Below are 22,534 nucleotides of genomic sequence, written 5' to 3'. Positions count from 1 at the left end.
TTCTACCACTCTGCACTGGGCTATAGCTCCAGACCCTAGGCTCTGCTTGTTTTGTATGTGTGAGAGGGGGAGAGGTTAAGGCAGAGTCTCATAGCTCAGACAGGTCTTAAAGTTGAATATTGAGATTATAGGTATGCACCACAACACCCAGTGGCTGTGGTTTCTAAGCTGTCTTCCTGATCCTCCATCCAAAACCAAACCTGAGGTTGGGCCTGTGATTCTTGCCTCCAAGGGGTAGGGCACATAGAGGTGAGTGGATCTCTGTGAGTTTGAGGCCAGCTTGTTCTACATAGCAGGTTCTAAGCCAGCCAGGCCTGCATAGTGAGGTACTATCTCAAAAAATAAATAAATAAATAAATAAACCCTGAACTGATCCTCCATCCAGGGGCTTCTGAAATAAGAGCCCATGTGGGTAAGCTCCCATAGCTACTGTTGACTGCAGATAGTACTGGATATGATTCAGAGAGACGATATAAGAATTGGTCTTGCTAGGCACTTGGGAAGCAAAGGCAGGTGGATTTCTGTGCACTCAAGGCCAGACTGGTCTACATAACAAGTTCCAGGCTAGCCATGACAGCATCGTGAGACCCTGTCTCAAAAAAAAAAATTAGTCTTGACTATCTGTCTTTTTAGTAAGTTAGTAAGAGGTACACTTCAGCTAAGAGCAAGGACTCAAGAGTCAGATAAGCTGGAATGTGTCCTGGGTTTCTTTCTTTTTTGTTTTTTAAAGATTTATTTATTTTAGTATATAAGTACACTGTAGCTAGCTGTCAGACATCAGAAGAGGGCATCAGATCCCATTACAGATGGTTGTGAGCCACCATGTAGTTGCTGGGAATTGAACTCAGGACCTCTGGAAGAGCAGTCAGTGCTCTTAACTGCTGAGCCATCTCTCCATGGACTGGTTGGAATTGCTAAACTCCATCAAGTTATTCATCCATAAAGTGGGGATGAAGTACTTCTCTTGGAGTTGTTATGGGGGTTATGAGAAATATTCATACAAAGGGCTCATGCTATTTCTAGGTTCACTCAATAAATGTTAGCAATGTTTTCTCATATAGGATTCAATCTGGTGAAGGTCTTATTTAATTTCAGAGTGACCCAGCCACAGCAAGTTTGATATCTGTGCTGGTTTAAGTCTCTGCCCAGTGGAATCTATTCTAAGTATAATGCACAGGCAGCTGGCTTTCTGCATTGTCAGACAAAGTAGACCCTCACTCATTTCTACACAAGCTTAACATGGTTCAAGTTCACGAGTGAATGAACTATACTGGGTACTCTCCATGGTTGTGGTGTTTACTCTTACTCTCCCTCCAGAGGAGGACTGCATTCTGTTGCCACACTGCAACCATAGTCTCCACCCTACTTCCCTTCCCTTGACATGATGTGTTCATGCTTGGCAAAGCCCCATGCTAGACTATGTTGGGTCTGTCTTTTGGTCAGGATAGTAGCTTGTATGTTTTAAGACAGAGTATTGCTATTTTGTTCAAGCTGGCCTTAAAACTTGCCATCATCTTGCCTTTGCCTGCCTCAACACTAGGGTTACAGATGTGTGGCTCAGGATAGTGTTTTGACTGGAGTTGATTCTGCATTACGTTTGGATTTTGTGTTGGAAGTAGATTGCAGAGTTAGTCCCTTCCTGTGTTCCCAGTATAGTTTTTGAATAGCAGCTATTATAACATTGGAAATACAGCAGTGATAGGCTGGCCTCTGCCCTCATTCAGCACGCTTTCTAATGCTATCTTTCACATCTCTGGGGAGTGGAAATTCTCTTTTCAAGGAATACTAGGGGTTTGCAGATGGAGAGATGGCTTAGCAGTTAAGAGCATTGCATTTCCAGAGGAGCTAGGTACCATTCCCAGCAACCCACACAGTGGTTTTGTAACTCTAGTCCCAGGGGATCCAACATCATCCTCTGGCTTCCTTGGATACTGCATATATACGGTGCACAGGCATACATGCAGGCAAAATAAAATACCCATACATTGGGAGAAAAAAGAATGATGGGAGTTTGAAGTCTCCTTATGGTCTCAGGGTAATGGAATGACTATGACAACATAGTGTACTCTGTAGACTCCTAGGAATGTGGGAAACCTGGCTGCTGCTGTTGTTTTTATTGTTATCATTATGATAGGGTCTCACTTGTAGCCCTGGTTAGAACTTGCTATATAGACCAGGCTGGCCTCTAACTCAGAGACCCACCTGCCTCTATGCAGTGCTGAGATTAAAGGTGTGACTTGCCATGCCTAGCCTGAGACTGAGCAATTTGATGCCTTGATAGTCTTACTAACTTGATTAGTACTCTGAGTATACTAACAGTAATACTCTGCTAAGAATTATGTAGAGGCCTGAGATGATAACATTTGCATGTAACTTCCTCAGAAGGCTGAGGGGTTAATGGGGAGTTGTGGTAGGTGGGGAGTTCTAGGCCATCTTGAACCTTGTGGCACATCAAAAAGCAAACAGGCTGGAGATATAGCTCAGTGGTAGCATTTGCCTAGCATGCAGGAGATCCTGGGTTCAATCAATTTGTTTGTTTCACAAGTCACAATTATGCAGGCATAATTCTCTTTCGAGCCTACTTCCTCTTACCTTGAATAGCCTACATCCCTAGTCAGCAGTGAGTGTATTTTTCTGGACAGACAGAACAAGTATGACAGCTATAGTCTTTGCTCCATTTTAGATGATTCCATTCATGGGCACTGGATAGAGCTGGCCAATCAATACTCAAAGATCTTACGTGCATCAGGGTGTTCTTGTCCTTTTGGTTTCAAGTTTGTTACTCAGGTGAGGATCTCCAGGATCATGTCAATAACAAAGGGAAACTAGACAATACCACAAGATAAGAAGGAATTACCCTTGAATGAGGAGTTAAACATCACTGACATTGTTTCTGGAGTATGAAGCAGAGCAACCCTGGCTAAGACCCGTTTGAAGCTCTGGAGCCTCTGTCCCTAAAGATGGTGCTGGAGTATCTTGCCTGGCTCCCCCTTGAAAACTCACTCAGCAGACATTGTGTTTTTAGGAACATTCTTCCAGCTGGCTTGATGTTATGTTTTGACTCAGTGCACAACACATTTGAGTTGAGATAAATGTGTGCTCCCAAGTTCTCTCTCTTGTAGGTAGTAAAGGGGATGGTGACAAGAGGAATAGAGTTTCCATTGGCTTCGTTTTACCTTTTTAGTGTTCATTTCTGATTCAGGTTTTACAGTTTTAAGGGAACTGCTATCTACCTGTTAAAAACGTTCCCTACCCTACAATTCAGTGTTTATTGACCAAAAGCAACCTGAGTTAGCTGGAGGCTGTGGAGATGGGCCTGCCAGTGTGAAGGAGTCCCAGTAAGAATCAGTGAGGCTGCCTTGTAGACAGGCACTCATGAGCCATGTTCCATTTCATAAAAGCAAGTAATCCGTACCCTGCAGGGTCAGTCTGCGGCATCTTGGTCTGCACTGCAGCAGCCAAGTGTCTCTCTCTCTGCGTGCTCCCCTCTACCAGCTCCTGACTGCTTGGCTTTCAGAGTTGCCCTCCGCTGTGCTCCCCAGGGTGTGCTCAGAAGCTGCACACTGACATTTCTCACAAGGTGCTTTCCAAATAACAAGGTGGATTTTAATGTTGTTCCTTCTGTGAAGGTTAAAGGGTGGGAAGCTCGGCCTCTCAGCTCAGGAAAGCAGATCTGGAACAGGATTATTTATTCAGGGTGGGTAAGGCACAAGCAGAAGTTTTCTTGTCTGTCCCTGGAGCTTTTCTCTGACAAGTGTTCTCTCTGTTGCTTTCCCGAGCTGCTTTGATTGAGCTGTTTCGCCTCCACCCTTCCGTACTTCTGTAGGAAGAAGTACTTGCAGCATGGCTGCCTCCGTCAGTGGGGAGGAAATGGTAGAGGGTGAAAGCCCCTATATACCACAGGTTTCCAGAGGTTGTCATGTGTCAGAGACAGACACACGTGGCGAGTTTTGATGCCCTGCTTAGAGTCAATCTTGGAATTGCTTTCTTTTGACTGAACCCAGAAATGATGTCATTTCGTAGATACAGACAGCAGCCTTTCTGTGTTTAGAGAGAGTCCACAATAGATAACGAGTGGTCAAGAGCCTTGACCGACTTACCCAGGTTTTTATTTTTGTCAGTAGAATGCGTAAATTATGAAACTTGAAACTGAAAGTATAGGATAAAGAGCAATGTATCAAAATATAAGCCATGAAAGTAAAGCCAACGGAAACTGCATGTCTGTGCTAGATAGGGGACATAAATGTCATGAACGTCATAACCCCATGGGGCTGTATGTCTCTTGTATTGGTAATCCTTGGCTCTTTAGGTGTATTTTATTATAGTTGGAGGCTTCAAATATGCTCATTTTTCAAGTATTGGGAATTGAATTCAAGGTCTCTAGCATACTAGGCAAGTACTCTATTACAGAAATATAGCCCTGTGTCCCTACCAGCTGCATTTTTAATAAGTTTCCTAAGGTATTTATTATTTTTAATGTTATTTTTTGGTGTGGGATGTATATGTGAGCACAGAAGCATATATGCATGTGTGCTTATGTAGGTAAAGGCCAGAAGTTGATGCTGGATGTCCTTTTGATCCTCTCTACATATTTATTTATATATTTTAAGGTAAGGTCATCACTAGGTAACTATGGCTGGCCTGAAAATCAGCTACATGGACCAGGATTACAAACTCACAGAGATCTGCTCCCTCTGCCTCCTGAGTGCTACCGTACCTGGCCTTACCTATATTTTGTGAGAAAGAACCTTTCACTGAACCAGAACATCATCAGTTAATTAGACTAGGCTGGCTGGCCAGAGAGCTTCAGAGATGCTTATGACTCTCCACCAGCACCCCTCCAGATCTGGGTTGCAGGCCCCAGCCACTGCCCCTGGCTCTTTTTCATGGATTCTGGGACTTTGAACTCATGTGTTCATGCTTGTGCAGTAGGCATCTTACCAACTGAGCTACCTTCCCAGCCTTCTCTAAGATATGCAATTCAAATAGTTATTGAAAACTAATATCTAGGTGTTATTACATACTGTAGATTCTTTTCAGGTCAACAGATACTATACCAGGCTAAAATTAAGCCTAGTTCCTACCATCAGAGTTCACAGTATGGAGCAGGGAAGAGGGAGAAAGGATAGACACATGATAAATTCCAAGATGTACCCTGGGAGCACAAAGAATAGGGCAGAGAGGAGCCCAGCCCTGCTCCATAGCAGGTGGCTGGTGAGACATGGGCTATTTTGATTCCTTTGAACCTCCCTCTCCTGGATCCCTCTGAAGTGGTTTTAGTCTGCCCAGCTCTGATTTTCACTTCTTTCTGTCAGAGGGAACTATGGAGGGAGAATACTGCAGCTCTGTAGCGTCTAGAGAGTCAGAGCCCCGAGAACATTATTTTTGTACAGATACAGATTGGCTTTGATTTAATTTAAATAAACTGGCTCTCAGCAGTTCTAAGAATACTAACTACTCACACGCTCCGCTTTCATTTACACACAGATGAGGAAGCATCTGCAGCTCTCCGTTTTATTTGCTATAAGCAAAAAAGTGCTTTGAGATATTTAAGTTTTGGAAGCTCAGTTGTGTTGAGTCCTCATATGTCCCAGTTCAGCCTGCTGCAGATGTTTCTTTTTTAATTATTTTTTATGACACTTACATAATGCTAGAGAAGAGAGGCTTTCAATGAATAGACTGACAAACTTTTTCTCTATTTGTCATATCTGCTGAAATAACACTTTATAGCTAGCTATATTTTTTCTTTGTTTCCTTTCATGCTTATTGCTAATTTATTTAATCTGTACAACTCTGCTGTAGCCTTCTAAATGATCTTTTCTTTAGAAACAAGAAAACAAACCAGGGTGGGGGGGGGAAAACCTTCTCCAAAACAAAACAGGGCTCTGATTCAAGGTTCTTTGTGTGGGTTTCAGAAGGAGGTTGGTGTGATTGTAGTTGAATGCAAATAATTTATCAGCTCATAATAACTGCAGTCAGAGACGGCAATCAACTGCAGCTTCTTAACAATAACATGGACAAGGGCCCTCACAGGGAGCTGCTAGGTCCTCAGCATCAGATCTAGGTACTTTTTATTTTTTACATTTTCTTTCCTCTACAGAGCCCACACTTTTATATACAAATCAAAGCTTATGTTATCATTTGATACCTGTGCTTTTTGCAATACAAAGACAGCATTACATAGAGAGGTGTGGGCTCCCTTCACGCTGGCTTGGAGGCGTGCTCTCCTCGCTGACAGCATTCTCTAGAGTCTTTTAGTCATAAGGTGGTGGGAGAAAAAGCAAAGCCGGATTCTGAGTACATCACACACAGCAACGTAACCTCCCTAGTTACAGGTTTGGTTTTTTTTTTTAAAGTACATGTTTTAATCATTTGCCTTCAATCTGCCTTTAAATATTATAAAGCCCTTAATGACTGGATTGTTTCTGAGCAGGTGACTTTATGGTAAGAGCTATTTTCAGCTATACCAGTGATTTGATTAACACTTGGTTGTAAAAAATGCCTCTGGGCTAAACCTTGACAGATGGGCCTTTGAAATGTAATGACAACTATACCCAATTAATGCAAACTTTTCATTTATTAGTAAGTAGCAGGCAGAAACTGAAGGCATAAGAATTAAAACCAAGATAGGATGGTTTCCATGTTTTCTCATAGGAGGCCAGAACTTTGAGATGTTTAAAATTTGTTTTTGTCAGCAAAGGGCAGGGGAATGGAGCAGGTATTAGCAGCAATGGGCAGCTCTCTGCCCAGGTGAACTAGGAAGCTATTTTCCACTGTGGACTTTGTTCAGAAGTTTCCATGGTGAAAGCCTCTCTCATCTTGAAGTGGAGTGGAGTGGTCTGAAATAGACAGCTCAAGGACCTAAGACTCAGTTGGTCCTTTCATAAATGAAGAATTACATTGTGCTTTGAAAGGACTTTCCAGCTTAGGGTCTTGACAGGAAAGCCTGTTTCCTAGCTGGTTCATTACTCGGAGTCTCTTCAGCCACCGAGCATTTCTTCAGGTTTGCTGTACACACCCATCATGCTTCAGCTTAAGTGCATTCTGCAGTTCCCCTCCTTCTCTTTCTTGTGAGGCAGGGTCTAGCTCAGGTCCTCCTGCCTCAGTCTCCTGAGTGCTGAGATTGCAGGCAGCGTTACCACACCTAACTTCCAAACTGATTTCCAAGGAGATTCATCAGCATGAAAATCTTACTCAAATGACTAAAGTGACTCCACACGAGAGGTGACAGCTTTTGCTCGGTTTTACTAGCTAACAAATTTGTTCAAACATTGGCTGAACTTTAAAAACTAAGGAAAAACTATGAATGTTTACTGAGTGTCAAGCATCTTGCTGAGCCTGTGAATCCAAAGTTACAAGGTACAGGCTTAGCACTCACAGAAGGAAGGCTGCATGAGGTGGACAGAGACCATCCAGGACAGAAATGTAAGGCCTTACAGACAGTATGAGCTACCACGTGGGTGCCGGGAATCGATCTGAGTCCTCTGGAAGAGCAGCCTGTGCTCTTAACCATTGAGCCATCTCTCCAACTCTGAAAACATTTTTTTTTTTTCATTTTTACAGATCAGCAAGAGTTAATGTAGATAGCAGCAGAGACGCATGTGTTGGGCAGCTGTGTCCTGGGAAGTTTGTCATAATGGCCTGTAGGGTCATAGAAACGCTACAGCCAAGGGAAAGGAATCTAAAGACTCTTGTTTAGCAGAGAGTTTGGTTTCAGCAAGTTACCTACACCATAACATTAAACAAACTGTGCTCTTAACAATCTAGGCACACAGCAAAGGCAGCGCATAGCAATTATTTTCTTTTCAAAGGATTGCTTTGTGAGGCAGCTGCTACCTTTAGTCCAATGTGTGCAGTTAAGTGGGAGAAAGCGTTGGTCCTTTTGAGAAAAAGGAGAGGGAGAATGGTATTACTCTGGCTTTTTCCAAACTTCATAATACCTAATTGCACCCCACTGAAGGATCTGTTACCCCCTGCCTGGCCTTCTGAGCGTGCTCTGCAGAGGAGAGCTGGTGTGGGGAGGAACATAGCACCATTTTTGTTTGTTCATCAGTGGGTGTAGGCAACAGACAGCCTGACAGCAAAAGAAAGGTGGGTGCTCCTAAGATGGCTTTTGAGCAGTTCTAAACTATGCCTGTTTCCCAGTTTTCTGTGGCAGTCATCATGGCTGAAGCACAGCATGCCTTTGATGATGGCTGCTGGGAAGTAGACAGCATGCCGCCGCAGTTCACAGGTTCAGTACCAATGGAAGGCTTCTGCTCTACCGCTGGATAATAGCTCATTAATGGGTCCAGGAGAAAACATTTAATGAATTCTATATATTGCTACTGAATTGTAAAACTTCATAAAAGCAATTTTAGCTCTGATAAATTAAAACAGTCACTAAAACATGCAGATTTTACCAACCAATGCCATCTTCGTTCTGTTTTCTGCAGACAAACCCCCACCCCAGGGAAGAACTGATCAGCTGCTCGGGGTTTTTTCTTTTCTGAAGCAATGCTGGTCCCTACTTCTATTTCCACCATCACAGCCCTTCCCTTTGGATGCAGTGTGAGAGATCTGGTTCAATTCCCAGGCACATTCTCAGCGTGGTTTTTGAGGTAGTGGGTGTTCTGTCTTTACTCCCCCATGTGGTTGCCAGCCAGTGGAGTTTCCAAGTTTGCTCTTCAAATCAGGCTTGTTACCTGCCTGAGTTTTAAGAATGCCAGAGGCAACTGCAGTGTCTTTAAATATTTCCAGAGTTGTTCACAGCTTACTGAAAGTATTTAGTGAATTTCCTCCTGGCAATAATCCATTTATTCTGCAGACTTTTCCACTCTGCTACTTGAAATTATGGAACCTGGTCTAGATTTTGTGCCAGATTTATTAGAATTCTGCTTTTTTTGAAGAGTGGTGAGAATAAGCGTTGCTAGTTCCAGGGTCTCTTGTTTTGGGGATCATCCAGGTAACACGTATGGGAGTTCTGTCTTCTTTGCTTTGCCGTCATTATAGACAGTGATTAGCTTTTCGCAGTGCTCCCACTCTGGCTGAGATTTTTGTATGTTCCTCCCAACAGTGAGCTCCAGCTGTTCTCAAAGGGTTTTCAGTCTTGGGTTCTACCAACTGTAAGCCCTTTTTTGTAAGCATTTAATGTTGCTTTGCCTAAGCCCTGGGAGCAGAGCCAGCCTGTGGAGGTGTGGGCAGGAAGAGGAACTGATCTAAAATTGGAGTTTATTTTCACCTCACCTTTTATCCACGTTACTTCTGGAATGCAATATTGACTCCCTCAGTGCCCCTGCCCCCTCCTCTCAATGACTGTTTTCCAAGAGCAGCAGCAATCGAATTTTGGAGAGGTTAAGTCATCCTTCATAGGTTGAATTTCTAGTAACTGCTGTTCAGAGCTGACATCAGAGCTGGCATCTGTTTAAGATGGCTAATTACTGGGGAGATGGGTCAGTGGGTAAGAGCACTGGCTGTTCCTGAGTTCAATTCCCAGCACCCATACGGCAGCTCCTCCAGGAGATCTGATTCCTTCACACTAGTGCATATTTAAAGAAAATGGCTAATTATCTTCTCATCATCCAAGAGGAGGAATTTTTCTCATCCAGTGAATCCAGTGAATGGGTGGGGAAGAACTGCTCTCTGTGTTTCTAATTATGGAACAGAACAGGTGTATGATGGGTTATTCCTATGGTCGCCTTGACTGGATTAGTAAGCACTTAGTGCATCAATGAGGCACACATTGGAGTGTATATTAAGACATTTTCAGGGATGGAATTGAACTGAAGACCCATGCTGAGTATGTGTGGCATCATTCATGGGCTCAGGTCCCAGACTGCATAGAAAGGGGAAAAGGAAAAAGTCAGCTGAACACTGGTTCTCCCTTTTCTCTGTCTCCTGCCTGACGCCGTAGACCAGTCCCCTCTGTGTGGACTGCACTCTGCTGAACTGGAGGCAAACAAACCTGCTCTCCTTCCTTACACTACCTTGTCTTAGGTATTTATTTGATCACAAGAGTGGGAAAAGTAACTAAGCACCGTTAAATAGCATTTAATACTGTTTCTGTTTGTGTAGGTCTTTTATGTAAATAATGACTAAACTTTGTTTATTTATTTGCTTTTTAAAGACAGGATCCTGCTCTGTAGCCCAGGTTGGCTTGGAGCTCACTGTGATCTCCTGCCTCAGCTTCCCAAGTGGTAAGCTTATAAATATGTACTACCAAATCTGGCAGGCTCAATTTTTATGATAGAAAACTAATGATTTATACCTCTTTAAAAACATTGAAAAAGAATAATACATTAAGAACAATTAATGGCATACAAGCAAGCAAACAGAAGACAGTAGAGGGAAAAAAATCAATGAAAATAAAATGTGGTTTGGAAAATCAATAAACCTAAGAAACTCAAACCGTTTACGAGGAAAAAGAACACTGCCTCAAAATACCAAGAATGCAGAAGAGTAGGTGCACCAGAATGCACCAGAGAGATGGTGCAGAGGTGAAAAGCATTTGCGTGGGTCCCAGCATCCGTGTCAGAAAGGCTCACAGCTGCCTGTAACTTGATTCCAGGAATCTATATTACTCATGCACTCACACACTCAACATTAAAAATGAGCAAAACAGGTATTTAAAAAGGAAAGGAGTAAGCCAGGCAGTGATGGTGCACGCCTTTAATTCCAGCATTTGGGAGGCAGAGGCAGGTGAGTTTCTGAGTTCGAGGCCAGCCTGGTCTACAGAGTGAGTTCCAGGACAGCCAGGGTTACACAGAGAAACCCTATCTCAAAAAACAAAACAAACAAACAAAAAAAAAAAAAGGGGAAAGGAGTGGAGTATGTTGGCTCACTCTATACTAGTCCTAGTATTCAAGAGGCTGAGCTAGGAGGATTGCTGTGATTTCAAGGCCAGCCTGGACTATGGAATGAGACTATTTCTCAAAAGGCAAAACAACAACAACAAAGTCAGAAGATGTGTTATCACAGACTCAGTGAGCCAGGGTCTACAGAATGCCCTCAGCCTATACTGGCCACTCCCTGTTTCGATGGTTTTAAAAACATTTTTAGGACATTTTGATGATATATAATTGTTTTATTATGTGTTTTCATACATGCACATAACATGCTTAGATCATATTCATCCCTTCACTGTCCTTACTTATCTTTGTTTCCTGTTTTTGTACATAAAGTTTTATTAGAAAGGCATGGCTGCTTTTGTTCTTATATGGCAATGATGTAGTTGCAGTAGAGAATTTAGGTCCACAGAATCTAAAATACTATCTGACCCTGTAAGAAAAGCTTAGCTGAGCCATCAAGATGGCTCAGTGAGTAAAGAAGCCTACTACCCAGCAACAGGAGTTTGTTCCTTAGGACCCACATGGTAGAAGGAGAGAACCAACTTTTGCAAACTGTCCTAATTTTTTTTACATTTACATATTTGTTTACATGTATATATACACACTTATGTCAGGTCATGCACGTGGAGGTCAGAAGATAACTTTGTGGATGGAGTCTATTCTCACCTTCCTTTGACAGATCAAACTCAAGTCACCCAGCCTTTGCCTGTTGAGCCATATCACTGTACAAATTCTTCCTTTTTGATAGTCAAAAGGAATGAATTACTTGTATGTGATTTACTATATCTAACTATACTTAATGATATATTCTCTTCCATCTCTCTCAACATTTCAGCATTGTGTCTCATATACCACAGGCTGGGTTTGAACTTGCTATGTAGCTGAAGATGATCTTGAACTTCTGATCTTCCTTCTTCTTCCTCCTGTCCCTATTCTTGATTTTATGTGGTGCTGAGGCTTTGTGCATACTGAGCAAATACTCTTGTCAACTGAGCTACTCTTTGTCATGAATTTTCTTACATTGTTTAAGGACTGAACTTTGGGGGAAAAAACTTTTCAAATTCACTACATTCATAAGGTATGGAGTCTCTGAAGTTCAACAAGGTGTTTGCTGTGTCTTAAGACTTCCTCAGATTTTGTCGGTAATAAGTGTTTTTTTCCAGTGAGTTCCGTCTTGTTCACAAAGGACTGAGCTCTTTGTTATCAGCTTCTCATAACTGTCACATCAATGGGAATGTTTTTCAGATTCAGAAAGATGGACTACCCTGAAGAAGCTTACATATTTACATGGTAATAGGGGTTCTTTCTTACATGTTTTGTTTGATAACTAATGAAAGTTGAGGTCTTCCTTAAGGTTCTTAAGTATAATAAGGCGCAAGAGATATTTTAATTTAGACAAAAATACACCAAAATGTTGAGAACCACAATATCTTCCCATTTGATAATAATTTAAAAAAAATTACAAAAATAGAAAACAAAAAACCAGAATAATGTGTTTTTGGTTTTTTATCTTCTGAGAAGGGCTTTCTGAGACATGGAACTTACACATACACACACACACACACAGAGGCAGGTCTCTGACTTACCCTAAGTGTATTTGGCCAGTCACAGGAAACCAAGAAGAGCCTTCAGGTTATCTACACATAAGGGAACTTTTGGCTGTATTAAAAAGGACTCCCTCTCAGACTGGCAAGATAGTTCAGTATGTAAAGTTGCTTGCTGCCAACTGATGACTTGAGTTCCATTCCTATGAACCATATAGTGGAAGAAGAGAACCGACTCCAGCAAGTTGTCTTCTGACCTCCTCTGTGTACTTGGGCTCCTGTGCACACACAAATCAAAAACACACCAGCCAGGCCCCAGAGGTTATTTTTAAAAGATTTTATTTTAATGTGTGTGCGCGTGCGCGTGCGCGTGCGCGTGCGCGCGCGTGTGTGTGTGTGTGTGTGTGTGTGTGTGTATCTGTGTGTGTATCTGTGTCTGTATCTGTCTGTCTGTCTGAGTATGGGTTGGTACACTTGAGTGCAGTCCTGAGAGGCTCTTTGATCCCGTGGAACCGGAGTCACAAACAGGTGTCAGCTACCATGTGGGTACTAGGCATTGAACTCTCATCGTTCGCAAGAGCAGCACATAATTGTAATTGCAGAGCCATTTCTCCAGCCCCAGAGACTTCCTTACATTGGTGAATCACTGGAGTAGTGTCCACAGGTTAGTGATCATCTGTCATGCACACAAAAAGAAATGCCCTCTCAGATTCAAGCATTACACCAATATTTCTTATCCAGACCCCCGGATCCCAGCCCCTACACCTGCCAACAGCCTCAGTTTTGACTGGTCATGTCATAATTGAAGGAACTTTCTTCCTGGTAATGGGTGACTCTGTCTGGCAGTCCAGTGTCTCACTGCTGTCTCTGTCTTCAAAGGCTTCAGCTTGTGCTTTTGGAAGGACCAGCTCTATGTCAACAGTCTTCCTACGATTCCCTGAGCTCCTCAGAGATCTCCTTTTGCTGCTTCATATTTTGAACCATTTAACTTCATTTTTCTTGAGTGGCTGTGTGTGCCAGACTTTCTTTTGTGATCCCTCCAAATGTTGGTGTTTTCTCTTTTGAAAGCTGGATGCAGCTACTCTACTTAGTTCTAATCATCTTTCCCTGTTGACATAAGTGCCATGTCGGTATGCTGGCGACTCTGGTCCCCTCATTCAGATTCCTCTTGTTGTCTTGAATCTTTTCTTATACAGATATTACCTGTGGTAGCTTCTCTCTCCGAGCCTCGGTAGCTCCTTAAGAAGAGACTGTCTGTCAGAGCCTCATGTCTCTAAGAGTTGGGCAGGTAGACAGAGTGCTCTCACCCTTTCACAGAGGATTCTTTTTTTCCTTATGTGCCGCTCAGACATATTCTTCTGAGCTTAGCAGTTGGCTGAGGCTGGTTTGTCTGGCAATGGATACTGGATTCTTTACATGAATGCCAGTTATGATGTCTCTGTGCTGGGATGATTCCGTGAACTGAGGGCAACAGAAAATACTTGAACCTGATCCCAGAGATGCGTGCTGTCAGAGTGATACTCGGTGACTTTAGGGATCAGGACCTCACAGTGGAGAACTGGTGACTTCAAAGTCTCCAAGGCCAGGTAAGTTTAGAATTCATGACTCTTGTCATGGAGAGATGCTAAAGGCTTTATCACATATATGTCCATTGCCTCTCATCTCTACAGCTGCTCGCCTGTGAATCTTTTTTTTAATACTAATTCTTACAATTTTTAAAAATTTATTTATTTATTTTATTTATGAGTACACTGTAGCTGTCTTCAGCCACACCAGCAGAGGGGATCCAATCTCATTACGGATGGTTGTGAGCCACCATGTGGTTGCTGGGATTTTAACTCAGGACCTCTGGAAGAGCAGTCAGTGCTCTTAACCACTGAGCCACCTCTCCAGCCCCCTCGCCTGTGAATCTTAGAGAGTGATTTAGAGATGACAGTGGGATGGCTTGTTCATGGAATCACGACATGCCTGTCACCTTTCATCAGTCTTGACATGACGATGTCTCTGGTGATTATTTGACGATGTCTCTGGTGATTAATAAAGGAGCAAAAGATCTGAACACTTTCCACATCCTTGCTGTCTTGGACTATTTCAGAGTTGTTTTGATGATACAAAGGTAGCTAGCAATATTTACTGACTTATTTACTTATTAAGACAGCATCTTACTGTGTAGCTCTGGCTGTGTGTGTGTGTGTGCGCGCGCACGCATGCACGCGTGAGCATGCAGCACATATCTTTAATCCCAGTCTGATAATCCCACTGAGAAACCATGTCTTGAAACAAACCAACAAAAAATAAAATAAAAAATAAAGGTGTCATGCCACCATGCCTGGCTTTTACCAATGTTTATACATCACCAAGCCACAGTTTATTGCTCACACTATGACTGTTAGACATGGCTCTTACCAAGCCTCATGCTGTGAATGACTGTGGAGAGGTGGATAAAGACACAAAGGGTATTTCAGTGGCTTCTTTTTTATTTTGGCTTTGTTATGTCCTTGTCTTTTCTTAGGGAAGTTCTGTTTACTCTGATTATCTAAATTGCCTTGTCTGGTGTGAGGTTGGTGCCAATGTAGCTCTCATTTTTCCAAGAATAATGGCAGACTGGCTTCCATACATAGAACTTCTGACTCAGTAGTCTAGAAGTCTGCCTTTATCTTCTTTTTATTTCCCAGTTGATTAGTGTCCACATTTAGTCTGTTGGATATTTAGTGAATATTTCGTGGGAGTCAGATTGGTTTTGGCCAATTAACAGGTTGTTGCTTTACTTAGAGAGTGTTTTCAGTTATGTGTATATACAGATGTATTCATTCATTTCCTCAACACTTTGATTCTATTGCACGGTTTCTGTCTATAATTCAAATCTACACACATGCATGCACATATACACATCTACATTTTCTTTTTTCCGTTATTATGTGTGTGCAGCATGCATGTATGTATGTATGCTTGCAAGTGTTTGAGCAGAAGTATACGTGAAGGCCTGAGGTTGGAATCAGGAATCATCCTCCATCACTCTCCCAATGCTCTCAATGGAAGCAGGTCTCAGTCAACCTGAGAGCTCATAGATACTGCTTGCTGGGTTGTTCTGGGCATCTCCTGTCTCTGCCTTCTAAGGCACATCTTCCTGACATTTACTTGAGTTCTTAGGATCCAAAATCTGGTCCTCCTGTTGTGTGGCCCACGCTTAACTACCTAGCCATCTCTCAGCTCTAAAATATATTTTCTATGTTATAATTTCAGGGACAGGATTAAGTCAATGGGAGAGAGCACCCTGATGTGGGTCAATAGGAAGTTTAAAGAGGTGCTCTCAGTTGGTCATTGTAGTGCATGATTACAAGCAACCCTGGCACTTCAGAGGTGGAGGCAGGAGGATCAGGAGCTCAAGGCTATCCTTGCCTGCATTGTAAATTTCAGGAAAACCAGCAAGGTCTGTAATCCAGTTGTTAGGGAGACTGAGAGGAGGGTTCAAGTTCAGTGTCTGCCTGGGGCACAGTGACTTCAGAGCCACCCTGAACCCCTTAGTGAGACTGTACCTCCAAGTAAAAGATTAAAAGTGGATGAAGAGGTAGCCCAGTGGTAGAGTACTTACACACACATGTCTGTGGCTCTGTTTACTCTCCAGCACTTGGGGCGGGGTGAGTGGGTTGGAGGGCGGACCTGGCTAGTTTTATATCAACTTGACACATTCTAGAGGAGGAAAGCTTAACTGAGAAATTCATCTTAAGATTGGGCTGGGACAGGCAAGCCTATAGGACATCTTCTTAGTGAATAATTCATGGGGGAGGGCTCAGGCTATGATGGATGAAGATACTTCTGAACTGGTGGTCTTGGGCTCTATAAAGAAAGCAGGCTGGAGGCTGCAGAGATGGCTCAGTGGTTAAGAGCACCGATTGCCCTTCTAGAGGTCCTGAGTTCAAATCCCAGCAACCACATTGTAGTTCACAACTATCTGTAATGGGATCTGAAGCCCTCTTCTGGTGTGCCTGAAGACAGCTACAGTGTACTCATATACACAAAATAAATAAAATCTTAAAAAAAAAGCTTTAAAACACAGAAAGCAGGCTGAGGAAGCCAGTGAGCAGCACCCCTCCATGGCCTCTGCATCAGCTCCTGCCTCCAGGTCCCTGTGTGCTTGAGTTCCTGCCTTCCTGCTTTGGTAATGGACTGTTACTGTTATGTGGGACTGTGAGTGAAATAAACCCTTTCCTTCCCAAGCTGCTTTTTGTCAGAGTGTTCCATCCCAATAGAAACCCTAAGACAGAGTTAAACAACTTCCATTTCTAGCTGGCTTTGATGGAGGTGATGATGAAGAGGATCAATTCCATGCCTGAGATAGATCAACTGAGAATCTGGGGTCATGTGATTATCTAGATTACCTACAGTAGGAATCACACCATTGTGTGTTTCCTTGTACTTATGCAGTATGGTATGAATTGTCATTCAGAAAATATAGTTAGGATAATTTCTCTCTTGATTATAATTTTTGGTAATTTTCATCACTACTTTGGTTGATGCAAAATCATGTGACTGGCAAACGACTCATGAGAAAATAACCATATATGTGACTTGCATGCGGTCAGGAGCACTCAGCTTGTGTTGCTATTAGTTCAGTGGGAAAGTGTTGCAGCTTGTTCATCTTCCTACACTTCTGGTCTCTTTGTCCACTGTCCCTGACATACACCTTGGAAGCAAATTAGAAGGTCAAGTTTGGGGACTCTGCACTTCCATCAGAAGAGCCCTTCTTAAATTTTATTTTATATTTTGTTTTATTAGTTGGGACTTTTTGTAAAGGCTTTACATGGTAGAAACTCACTGAAAAGGGAATCTCTGCCATGAATGTGAGGCAGTTCTCTGATAAGCTAATATCCTGAAAAAAAAAAAATGCATCCTCCACTCTGTTCTACTCAACACTGTTTTCTTACTCTCTTAAAAACCTGTCTTCAGCCAAGCATGCCACTTCACACTTTAATCACAGCACTCTGTGAGTTCAAGGCCAGCCTGGTGTACATAGTGAGTTCTAGACCAGCCAGGGTATGTAGTGAGATTTTGTCTCAATAAAACAAAACAACAAACCTGTCTTCAATACTGCCTCAGATCCTGGTGGTGTTTTGGCTCTTTATGGAACAGTAATCTCTGTCTGGGTTCTTCCTAAAATGTCTTCATTCTTTGTTTTTAGATGCTAATGAGAGCAGATGCCAGGGGAAGACACTTTATGGAGCTGGCTTGAAAACTGAGGGAGAAAATCACCTCCGGCTTCTTCAAGGAAGCCTGCCTTTCCAAGCCTGTTGGGCTGCCTGCTGCCGGGACTCTGCCTGTCATGCTCTGTGGTGGCTGGAAGGGATGTGCTTTCAGGCCGACTGCAGCAAGCCCCAGAGCTGCCAGCCTTTTAGGACAGACTCTTCCAATTCCATGCTGATAATTTTTCAAAAATCCCAAACTGCAAATGATTTAGACCTTCTGCCTGAAGATAATGAACCACATCTTCTGAGGCTAGGCGGGGGCAGGACATCCTGGAGGAGGCAGAGCCTCCTTGGGGCTCCCCTCACCCCTTCTGTACCCTCTAGTGACCACCAGAGCTTACTCAGGGATCGTCAGAAGAGAGATCGTCTCAGTGTGGTGCCTACACGTGTAGCGATACAGCATCCTAAAGTGAATCACTCGAAGGAAGCAAGTGTCGTGAGTCCCAGCACCTCTGCAGAGGTAAGCAGGTTCCCAGGGAGTAGAACTTCAATTTGTTCCTCCACATCCATGCATGAGCAATTGAGCTGATGCCTGTGGCCAGAGCTCACAGGCTGGTGTATCTGTAAAGCTGGCTGGTGTTCTTCATAGGTCCCAGGAATGTTCATTTTATACAGGTCTGACAACTGTTCTCCTTAGAGCAGAAAGCTGCTCATTATCTGTTCTAAGCTAGTTCTTGGCTACAGGTAAGTGCTGTTGTGTGGGTGTGAGCCTCTACCAATGGTTTTGCAGTGTTTTCTGCCAGATTGCAAAACAGTCACTGGTGTAGCTGCAGTCAGGTTTCCCTCCTCCGTCTCCTGCCTATAAACACATTCCTTATGAGTTGGTTTCTATTCCAGTCTGAATGAACCATCCTGGTCCTGTCGACCAAGGTCTGACCTGCTGGGCTGGGATGCATGAAGTCTATCATTCTCACAAAGCTTGTATGCTAAGGGACATGCCACCAATGGAGTCGTATGCTAAGGGACATGCCACCAATGGAGTTTATTCTGCTTATTATGTTTCTTCATTGTTGATCTTCCTGCACGATAATTAAAACAAGTGACTCATTCTGTGCTCAGTCTGCCTTGTTACTGTGACTTATTTTTGTATTTGTTTTGTCCTGGTTGTCTCTGTCAAGTCCAAACCAGAGTGGGGAGGTTCCTTACTTGCCAGGCACTGTGTGTGCTAATCCCTGTACTATGCCATTTTGTTCAATTTTCATGGCAATATTTCCAAGTAGGTATTACTGAAATCATGCAGCTACTGAGCACCAGGTCTGGGATTGGAATCCAGGTTTACTATTTAGGAAAAACTTTGACTGAAATATTAGAGAATTCGATTCTTGATTTAATAAGTTCATGGCCATTTATGGAAACCTACCATCAATATGAGGTACTTCTCTAAGCACTAAAAGTGTGAAGGCATGTAAGATGTGGTCTGTGTCCTCAGGGGACACTAACACAAGAGTAGTGTGTGATTATGGCATTAACAGACCTTAACCCTGTGCATGTTACACAGGTGCTCTACTTACTAAGCAGTGCTAAGTGCTTAAGGAGTTTAAGCAGGGATGGTTGTTAGACTTCGGCGGGGAGCTTGGAACAGACAACACCAGACCAAACGGTTCCGAAGGGGAGGGCGTTTATTCAGGGCAGAGGGCAAAGGTGGGGAGAGAAATGGGAGAAGATAGTGGAGAAAGAGGAGAGAGAGAGAAGTGGAGGCCGGCCATGACCACGTGGAGAGAGGGGGAAGGGCGAGGGGACAGAGAGAAGCTAGAGGCAAGAGAGTTAAGAGAGAGAGGAGGAAGCAAGCAGCCCCTTTTATAGTGGGCATGCCTACCTGGCTGTTGCCAGGTAACTGTGGGGAGGAGCATACCTGGGTGCTGCCAGATAACTGTGGAGGTGGAGTTTAGACAGAATACTAACAATGGTGGCTGCTTTCCCTCATCCAAAGAAAGTGTGTTCTGAGGCCCTCAGTAGACCCTTGAAAATAGTACTGGTTCTCTGTATTGACTGCTGCATGGCATTCCTTTTTTTTTTTAATGGGTTTGTTTATTTGTATGAGTTTCGTCTTACATGTATGTGTATACACACATTGGTGCCTGGTGCATGCAATGGTCAGAATGAGGCATTAGGACAGAATGGAAATTCTGGACAGTTGTGAGCTACCATGTGGGTGCTGGGAATCAAACCCACAAATACTCTTTACTGCTGAGCCATCTCTCCATCTCCTGCCACCATTTTACTTTTTTTTGCTGTTGTTTGTTTGTTTTGGTTTGTGTGTGTGTGTGTGTATGTGTGTGTGTGTAACCTGGCTGTTCTAGGAATAGTTCTATAGACCAGAGTTTCCTTGAACGTACAGATGTCCACCTGCCTCAGCCTCCATTCTGGTCTTACTATTCTTTTGCTTTTGGGCATCTATTAAGTATACTATGTCTTATTTCAATATAAGCCTGCAATATGGGAGAGTTGATCTGATACCTCATTGTGTAGCTGTTAGGAAGTATATACAGTGTAGATGCACTGGAAAAAGAATTATGTCCCAGTTCAGATGAAACAGAATGATAAGAGACTTTCGTGATGCTTATCATAAGAGTAATGTTACTTAAAACTTACAAATTGTTCATTTCTGGAATGTACCATATTTTTAACTTCTTATTAGTTCTTTGAGGATTTCATCCGATTTGTTTTGGTTACATTCACTCTCTCCCACTTTTCTACTCGACCAATTGTTTGTTTATTTATTTGTTTACATCCCAGCTTCAGTCCCTCCCATTCCCCTCCCATGGATATCAACCAGCCAAGGGATATCAAGTTGCAGGAAGACTAGGCAGTCCTCTCCTATTCAGGCTGGACAAGGCAACCCAGTGAGAGGAAAGGGTTCCCAAAACAGGCAACAGAGTCAGAGACATCCCTTGCTTCCACTGTTATGAGTCCCACAAGAAGACCAAGTTACACTACTGTGACATATGTGCAGAAGGCCTAGGTCAGGCCCATGCAGGCTCCCTGATTGTTGGTTCAGTCTCTGTAGGCCTCTATGAGCCCTGGTTAGTTGGGTTTTCTTGTGGTGTTCGTGACCCCTTTGGCTCCTACAATCCCCTCCCTTTCTGTGGGTCTCTGCATCTGTTTCCATCAGTTGCTGGCTGAAGCCTCTCTGATGTCAGTTAGCACTAATCTATGAGTATAGCAGAATAACTCTAGGAATCATTTCATCATTAACTCCCCCCTCCTCGCCCCAGTTGTATTTGATTTTATTAGAGACAGTTGTGAGCCACCATGTGGTTGCTGGGAATTGAACTCAGGACATCTGGAAAGAACAGTCAGTGCTCTTAACTGCTGTGCCATCTCTCCAGCCTCCCAGCACTTCTTGTAGGCAGGAACATTGTAGGTTGAAGGTTTTGTAGCTGGAATCCTGGTTACAGGAGATGGCCAGTTCAGGTTCTATATCTCTCATTGCTAGGAGTCTTAGATAGGGTCACCTTCAAGATTCCTAGGAGGTTTGTTTGTTTGGTTTTTGCACTGGGTTTTTAGATTGTTCCAGAGATGACCTCCAGTTCCAGTTGGCTCTCCTAGCATTCTTTCCCTGTATCCTCCTTGCACCTGATCCCTCCTGTTCCCTTCCCCATCTGCCCCAGTCCACTGTGATATCTACCCTACTCCTCCATCCAGACCCCTCCCCAATCCACCCACGATATCTATTTTATTTCCACTTCACAGTGAGAGTCACATGTCCCCCTTTGATCCCTTCTTGTTACTTAACTTCTCTGGGTTTATGGATTGTAGATTGGCTATCCTTTCCATCTAGTGAGAACACATCATGTTTGCTTTTCTGGGTCTGGGTCACCTCACTCAGGATGATATTTTTCTAGTTCTTCATTTTCCTGAAGATTTCTCATGTCCTTTTTAAAACAAGCAAACAAATAAACAAACAAACAAACAGATCTTGCCTCAAGTTTATTTGTAAAAACAGCATAGGACACTGGTCATCTGCAAATAGTGTAGGTAGGTGTGATCCAGCAGTCCATCTGTCTTCACACTGGCAGGAGCCTGTTCTATGAGGCCTTCACAGAGGCCTGAGCACCTCTGGGAGCCTGAATGGGAGCTGTGGCCTCTGCCTTAGTTTGAACCTTGGGTTTTGGTTGGCAGAGGCTACAACTCTTGGCCGTGTAGCTTTGAATCCTCTTCCCAAGCTTGGGGTGAGCAATGAAAGTCAGGACTAGAAGAGAAATAGCTCATGATGTCATTTAAAAAAAAAAAACTGACTAATACTCTATTGTAAGACCTCAAAAAATGAATTTGGTAATTTTTTTTTCTGTTTCTATTTTCTGGGATAATTTGAAGAGTATTGGTACTAGCTCTTCTTTTGAAAGTCTGGTAGAATTCTGTGCTAAAACCATCTGGCCCTGGGCTTTTTTTTTTTTTTTTCTGGAGACTTTTAATGACTGCTTCTATTTCTTTAGGGGTTATAGGTCTGTATAAGATGTTTATCTGATCTTGGTTTAACTTTGGTAAGTGGTATCTATTAAGAAACTTGTCCATTTCTTTTAGATTTTCCAATATTGTGTGGGATAGGTTTTTGAAGTATGACTTAATGATTCTGTGAGTTTTCTCCGTGTCTGTTGTTATGTCCCCTTTTCATTTCTGATTTTGTGGTTTTAGATGTTCGGTCTCTCTCTCTCTGCCTTGTAGTTAGCTTGGATAAGGGTTTGTTTGTATTGTTGATTTTCTCAAAGAACCAACTTTTTGTTTCTTTGATTCTTTGCATTGTTCTCTGTTTCTAATTGATTGATTTCAGCCCCAAGTTTGATTATTTCCTGCCACCTACTCCTCTTGGGTGTGTTTATTTCTTTTTGTTCTAGAGCTTTTAAGTGTGCTGTGCTGTAAGTTGCTAGTATGAGGTCTCTCTAATTTCTTTTTTTTTTTTTTTTTTTTTTTTTTTTTTTTT

At 42.9% G+C, this 22,534-nt stretch overlaps 1 protein-coding gene across 1 annotated transcript in view; it reads left to right on the top strand.

The window, feature by feature from the left end:
• The window catches only part of Kiaa0319l (KIAA0319 like), a gene marked incomplete at its 3' end in the record, with an annotated part of 59,120 nt that overhangs the window by 18,061 nt on the left and 18,525 nt on the right, over positions 1–22,534 (top strand). The window contains exon 3 of the mRNA XM_028790159.1: positions 17,550–18,073. Within this exon, the coding sequence (XP_028645992.1) occupies positions 17,550–18,073 (524 nt within the window). The remainder of the gene's footprint in view (positions 1–17,549; positions 18,074–22,534) is intronic.

This window comes from Grammomys surdaster, unplaced genomic scaffold (genome assembly GCF_004785775.1).
Source record: "Grammomys surdaster isolate TR1022 unplaced genomic scaffold, NIH_TR_1.0 125863, whole genome shotgun sequence".
NCBI classification, from domain to species: domain Eukaryota; kingdom Metazoa; phylum Chordata; class Mammalia; order Rodentia; family Muridae; genus Grammomys; species Grammomys surdaster.
The sequence above is the reverse complement of the archived record's forward strand: the minus strand, read 5'-3'. Positions and strand labels throughout refer to the sequence as shown.